This window comes from Ciona intestinalis, chromosome 3 (assembly GCF_000224145.3).
Source record: "Ciona intestinalis chromosome 3, KH, whole genome shotgun sequence".
Taxonomy (NCBI): Eukaryota; Metazoa; Chordata; class Ascidiacea; order Phlebobranchia; family Cionidae; genus Ciona; species Ciona intestinalis.
In genome coordinates, this window is record NC_020168.2 from 2,282,562 (window position 1) to 2,289,697 (window position 7,136).

The 7,136-nt window shown below is 34.2% G+C and overlaps 1 protein-coding gene across 3 annotated transcripts in view; it reads left to right on the forward strand.

The window, feature by feature from the left end:
• Window positions 1-6,299, forward strand: part of LOC100176197 (DNA ligase 4) — an 8,776-nt gene extending 2,477 nt beyond the window's left edge. For 2 of the 3 annotated variants that reach the window (XM_026833850.1, XM_026833852.1), the window contains 9 exons: window positions 44-148; window positions 381-513; window positions 783-918; window positions 1,341-1,536; window positions 1,748-1,913; window positions 2,115-2,269; window positions 2,701-2,823; window positions 3,554-3,701; window positions 4,761-6,299. In XM_026833850.1, coding sequence (XP_026689651.1) covers window positions 44-148; window positions 381-513; window positions 783-918; window positions 1,341-1,536; window positions 1,748-1,913; window positions 2,115-2,269; window positions 2,701-2,823; window positions 3,554-3,701; window positions 4,761-6,019 — 2,421 coding nt within the window. In that variant the 3' untranslated portion in view covers window positions 6,020-6,299. The remainder of the gene's footprint in view (window positions 1-43; window positions 149-380; window positions 514-782; window positions 919-1,340; window positions 1,537-1,747; window positions 1,914-2,114; window positions 2,270-2,700; window positions 2,824-3,553; window positions 3,702-4,760) is intronic. The other variant, XM_026833851.1, reaches the window with a different exon arrangement.
• The last annotated feature ends 837 nt before the right edge of the window (window positions 6,300-7,136 follow it).

Genomic DNA, 7,136 nt, shown 5'->3' on the forward strand with positions numbered 1-7,136 from the left:
TTTTTGCGTTTTTTTTTCATTCTTTAAATAAATTTGTTTTAAGGTGTGTGAGCGACTCAATGATCCAGATGTTAGACTTGCTGACACTGAAATTCAATTATTTCAACCATTTCGTCCCATGCTTGCCCTTAATGCAAATATTACGGAGGTGAGTAAATTGATCGTTTAGTTTAAAATACTCTTCCCACCACTTATATTAAAGTATCTTAACATTTCTTGTGAATATTATAATATGCTCTAGTCTGAACTTCGCACGTTTATATGCTATACTTGTAAATCAATGTTAACATTGTACTGGAAAAGGGCACTTGACTTTGTGTCCACGCCATTGCTGGAACTGACTTTTAATCATATGCTAAAATTTTTGACAAACAATACAGGTTGAGAAACTTCTTGGCAATCAACCATTTAAAATCGAAATCAAATACGATGGTGAACGAAGTCAGTTGCATAAAGAGGGAAATAGATATAAATATTTTTCTCGTAGTGGACGAGAATACTCGACCGTGTTTGGTAAAAATGTATGAAATAATATAAAAAAAGCTAAATTTCATAATTCTAGTTAAGTCAGCTTAATCATCATTTGTTGGCTTAATGGATTGTTGTTGTTACTTTTACTTTAATGCTTGTTCTTGTCTTATCTGTTGTTGTGAATTTTCCAGTTTAGTGGTTTTATGTTTTAATATTCTAAAAAGTAGCAATCTGTGCATGTTTTGCACAAATATGTAAAACTTAACTTCTTATATTATACACTGTGAAAATGAGACAAAATTTATTAACAGGGGAGACGCCATACACTGGAACACTAACTCCATTCATTTACGGTTGTTTCCATGAGTCTGTATCCTCGTGTATATTGGACGGTGAAATGATGGGGTTTGACCCTCAACTTAATATATTTATGCAGAAAGGAGGAAAGTAAGAATTAATATTTTTATGTGAACAATATGTAAACCTTACAGCTTATGAAATTGGTCTTACTTACTGTTTGGGCACATTAGTCGCCTTATAATCCTACAATGTATTTATACATCTTCTTGACCAATCATTTATTATGACAATATATATATATATATATATATGCCTTTTTGTTATTAAAGCTCTGCTTCATTTTTCATTAGAACTTCACCTTATTTACCAAACCTCAAGCCATAAACATTATAGTCATGATTCAGTGTAATGTATATATCATTGGCACAATTAAACATTTCATTTATTTGTTAGTACCACATAACTGGGTTTAAATCCAATTCAACCAGTCGGCATTGATCAAGAAATAGTTTTTTTTAATTAAAAAAATATTGAAAAAAATCGAACATTATTAATTGTACATATATCAGATTTGACATAAAACACATAACAGAAGATTCTGAACTTCAACCTTGTTTTGTTGTGTTTGATATTTTGTTACTGAATCAAGAACGACTGACCAGCAAACCACAAAGTGAAAGGTTCAAGTTGTTCAATAAACTCATCCAACCTTTAGAAGGTCGAATGCATTTAACTGAAGCTAAGGAAGCTTCAAGCAATCAAGAGGTAATGGCATCTAATAAAAATCTAAAAAACCAATGTATTGTCAAAGTCAAATTTTCATTCTATTTCGTGAGAAAACGATAGTTGTTTGTTTGTCTGGATTATCTGGTGTTTTTATTCTTAACAATGCAGCTATGCAATTAACTAATCTAATGATGGTAGATGTGGGCACACATTATTTGGCCTTTAAATTAAAACATTTTATTTTTTGCAGGTAATGTCAAGTTTGAACGATGCTATTGATAGAAGAGAGGAAGGGATCATTGTTAAGAATCCCAATGCAAAATATTTTCCAAACAAAAGGAAAGGCAGTGGTTGGTTTAAGATCAAACCCGAGTATGTTGGTGGTGTGGTGGATGATCTGGACCTTGTTATTATTGGTAAGTCTCTAAAGTTTATAAAATATTGTGTTTAGCTTGTATTTATTGTGGTTTTAACTATTTGTTGCATCAAATTTCTTCTTAATTTAGGAAAGTTTTAAAATTTCCTATATAATAACAGTAAAAGTTGGTGTTAACTGTTTTCGTCCATGATTTCGCTTTGTTTGTATAAAACCTAACTTTAACTTTCAATAACGACAGGAGCAACTTTTGGAACAGGTCGTCATGGCAACATGTTGTCAATGTTTCATCTTGGAGTTGGTGTTCGTGATTCAGAAGATTCTTCTGACCCTCCTCGTGTTTTTAAAAGTCTGTGCAGGATTGGATCAGGATACACAGACAAACAGCTCTTACAGGTCGGTGAAGATTTTTGTGCATTGTGATGGTACTACCAGCCTAGTTAATATATTTGTTAAGGCAGCTAGTTGACTTAGAAATTAGAAATTTAGGGTAGTGGGTAGTAGGCCTACTTTTGCCTGCACCACAGTTCACAGGCTCTTTGGCAAGGCAAGTTGTACGACCTTAACCGCAGAATCTCAGCCATAGATGAATAGATGTATTTGTTAGCATATATCTGTTTTAAATTGAATCTTTTAACCATTTACTGTGAACTGTAAAATGAAGAAACATTCTAAACAACGTTTTAATTTGCATAAGTCATGTATTCCTTTTATAAATTTAATTTGGAGAAATTGTCGTAATGTTTATATTTGTATTTTATTTCTCCGTTTTTAGTGATGCATTAAATTTATTTAATTTAAAATCCTGGCATAACATTTTCATTTAGCTGGTTGATAAACTGAAAAATAAGTTGAAAGTTTTTGATAAAAAGAAGCATCCTGACTGGTTGAAAGTAACAAAAGAAAAACCAGATGTTTATATTCATCCTTGCGATTCACTGGTTGTTCAGGTTTGCTGTTTATTCTCTTCATAACAACCAATATTATGATATTTATCACAATCTTGGAACAGTTGGTCAATATATATTGTGTGTTGTTCGATTTGGTAGAGTAAAAAAATAATGGTTGTGCAAAACAATATTTCCACTATTGCATTGTATGTAATGTAACTTGCATTATTCTTGCGTGGCCGGAAAACGACTGTCGTTGTAACACCTCGCGCCAGCTTAAGAGTTACCAAGTATGTGACTTAGTGGGTGATTATTTTCTTGTGGATTTTTTCTTTTTTTTATGTATGGCTTGGACAACCCATTGGTGACCACTGGGTTGAAGCAATTGCGTTAAGTGTCTTGCCCAAGGACACATACACCCACAATGGTAGCAATGACAAGCCTTGAACCCATTACCTCTGGGTTCGAGGCTGTCACGCTATTAAAGCTCCACAATGCTTTGCAAACTCGATGCTGCTGGGTTGTAGGTGTATGTGTCCTCAGGCAATACAGCTAATGTTTCTTGCTCTAACCAAGAGCCACTTATAAGATTGTTCTTATTGTATTCACACAGAAAAAGAAATATCATCCACCAAGTTCTACATAGTAATTCAAGTGGGCACGAGGTGTACGGTACAGGACACCCGTGTTAAAACTTATAAAGTAACGGGTTACAATTTGTTTAGTGCCAGGTATAGGAATAGTAATGCGTAATATAATATGACATAACATATTACTCATTGTCCTTAAGGTTAGAGCAACGGAAATCATATCATCATCTTCTTATGCTGCTCATTGTACACTTCGATTTCCTCGTTTAATTGCAATACGCGAGGACAAAACTTACCTAGATGCTCTTGATACTTCACAACTGGATAATCTGAGAAGCATAGCAGATGGTATGAATGTTAACCATGTAGTTGTTGAATAATACAATATTCATGTAGTGCAATTATTACCTATATTTAGTTGGTCAGTATAACAAAATATTTAAACATGATTGCGTGAGTAAAAAATGTGGTAGAAGTAATTATTGTTTTGCCACATTTAGGTTCATTGCATTACCTTAGCATTATATAGCAGAATGTTTACTCCCAGTGCAGTCTTTTAATGCCAGTGTTCTTGTTTACAGTTTTATTTCTAAGGTAGTACAGGTAGCTTATGTAGGTTAAGTATCATTAAATACTACAGTGTATCCATTAGGGAGAAAAGTGTGTAAACATTTTATTTTAAAGCCTAATAAACGCCATCCATTGTGTGCTGTTACTTCCTTCTGGAAATATAGTAAGCAAACTGTGAACAGCAAATATAAGATTTAAACCAATGTTAATTTACACCTTTTATACCAGTTGTCTTGCTATGGCTAATTATTAAGCACAGTGACCTTTGCTCCTAAGGTTTGTTTGTAAGTTGTACTGGAGCCTGTGGTCACTGATTGTGCAGACGTTGCAATATTTAAAGAGCTGGTGTATGTTTTGCTGACGTGAGAATACAATGTTGTGTGAGGCATAGTATAGTTGTTCTGTTCATAATTGCAGATTCAATTGTTTTGGTTTCACCTCCAGAGTTTGAATGTTCTAGAGTGTGAATTTGCATTATGATAGAAAATACTGTTGAGAATGGTTTGGAAGACAATGGATCAGCTTGTAGTGTGACAGAACCAGCCAAGATTGAAGGTGTTTTTGGCAAATGGACAAACTATTACCATGGTTGGCAAGATCGATTTGTTTGTTGCCAAGATGGCACGCTATCATACTACAGAGCTCAGGACGAAACAGAGTTTGGTTGCCGTGGTTCCATCAGTCTGACTAAAGCTTCAACTGTGTGCCATGAGTTTGATCCGTGCCGATTTGATGTGACTGTTGGAGATAACATTTGGTATTTACGAGCGGCTGATGAAACTGAGAGAGAAAAGTGGGTTAAAACAATTCAGTCAAATGAATGTTTTGTTTCTACAGACAAGAAAAAAGTTAAGAAACGAATTTTCATTAGTAGTCCTTCCATGTCTTCACTGCCGCCTTTGGACGAGACAAGAGATTTGCAAGAGAAGATGGATGAACTGAAAACGCTGCAAAACATTCTTGATCGGCAAGTATCAAAACTGCAAGGCTATTTTGATATCCTTATGGGCATTGAAGATGGAGAATATACAAAGCCTAAAAACAAAACAGATGATTTAAATAACAATAGTTCTTCCACTGAGGATTTGTATAAATTGACTGACAAGCTTAAAACATTGCTTTTAAATGGAGCAGATTTGAAAGGTGATGCAATCACCTTTAGAGCAACATCAAACGGTGTTCTAAGCACAATTTCTCAATGCCTTCAGTTGGTGAACAATCGTGAATTACTATGGCAAACAAGATTGAAAACAATTCATGAAAAGAAATTTAGCACCGATCATCAGAGAATTGAAAGTGAGTCGAGTGTTGAAAGTGGGGACGAGGAAGATGATATTTTCTTTGATCCTGAGGGTGAAGTAGTGGAGCAAAAAGTTACTCATGAACATTCTGAAGCTCTGAATCAAAGGATTAAGGAGCATTTAGCTCTTTTAGATCACTCGGATCCTGATGCAAATGGATGGGAGCAGATCACGGAGGATGGAGAAATGAAGGTTTACAGGAAGGAGTTGGTGCAAGATGGTTTAATTTGTGATCCATTGAAAGCAGTTCATAGTGTTGGTCTGGTAACTGCCAAGGAGATGTGCCATTACTTTTGGTTTCCTGATGTTCGAAGAGATTGGGAAGAAACTGTGGATGTTTTTGATGTTTTAGAAACCCTTGATGAAGCAACAACCATCAACTATCAAACACATAAGCAAGTATGGCCTGCTGCTCAACGTGATTGTTTGTATCTTTCTTCCATGGTGAAGGTGGATAATCCTCCCAGTGTAGGAGACAAAATACCCCATGACACATGGATTGTTTGTAACTTCTCTGTTGATCATCCTGAAGCAAATCCCGTCTCTGGATGTGTAAGAGCACTTATAGAAGTTGCTTTGATTTGCCAGACTTTTATAACCCTACCTAAAGATGGTGGACCAATCACAAGGGACTGTCTCCAGTGTGATATTATTTATGTTGCAAATGTCAACCCAGGTGGATGGGCACCTGCTTCTGTGTTACGCTCAATTTACAAACGGGAATATCCAAAGTTTTTAAATCGCTTTACAAATTACGTCCAGCAGAAAACCAAAGATCTAAAACTTTTGTTTTAATATTGATAACCCATCAAAAACACAATTTTACACAATTAATTATTTCTTTAAAAAGTTTGGCGAGCAAGTAACCGTTTTTTCCTATATTGATTTTTCTCACATTCCATCATGTTTTTGTTTTCACACCCAAGTGCAAGATATATTTTTTGAAAAACTAAACATATAAAGTGATAATTCACCTATTCTATTTTTTAGCATCAGTTTCCACATTGTACAATTTGACGAAGCTCTTGCTATTGTTGATAATAATGGATGAATGAATACACTTTGAGAATAAGAATTTGTTTTACTGTTAAGATGGTGCTGTTTTGGTTACCATTAATTTTAAGGTAGTTAGTGAGTTTTACGCTCAATTTACAAACGGGAATGTGCTCAATTTACAAACGGGAACGAGCAAGTAACCGTTTTTTCCTATATTGATTTTTCTCACATTCCATCATGTTTTTGTTTTCACACCCAAGTGCAAGATATATTTTTTGAAAAACTAAACATATAAAGTGATAATTCACCTATTCTATTTTTTAGCATCAGTTTCCACATTGTACAATTTGACGAAGCTCTTGCTATTGTTGATAATAATGGATGAATGAATACACTTTGAGAATAAGAATTTGTTTTACTGTTAAGATGGTGCTGTTTTGGTTACCATTAATTTTAAGGTAGTTAGTGAGTTTTGAAAGTCACTGATATTTCACATAATAATACAATTAAACTAATATATAGACGGATGCCGGAGAGTTAGTTGTCATGGGAAATATATAAACTTATGCATACAATAGAATATAAATGGTCTGCCTCGGCTTGGTCTGATTAAAATAAGACTGCATTGCTGTACTTGAAAACGATCGCATCAACTAAACTAATAGTCAACGTTTAGGCAAACTTGCTGCACGTCATGCATCACTTAGTGATCAACCAACAGAATCAAAAAGAAGAAAAGTTAAAGTTGAACCCAAGGCAACAGTTTCTTCCAATTATTTATGTGAGTTCTTTTATTTAACAGAATTCAATTATAAAAAAGAGTTATTGAGTAAATGTTTTTGTCATTCCAATATTACATTTGTTGTAACGATAAATACGTGCAGCTAATGTTTAAATCTAAAGTATAGATGTATGA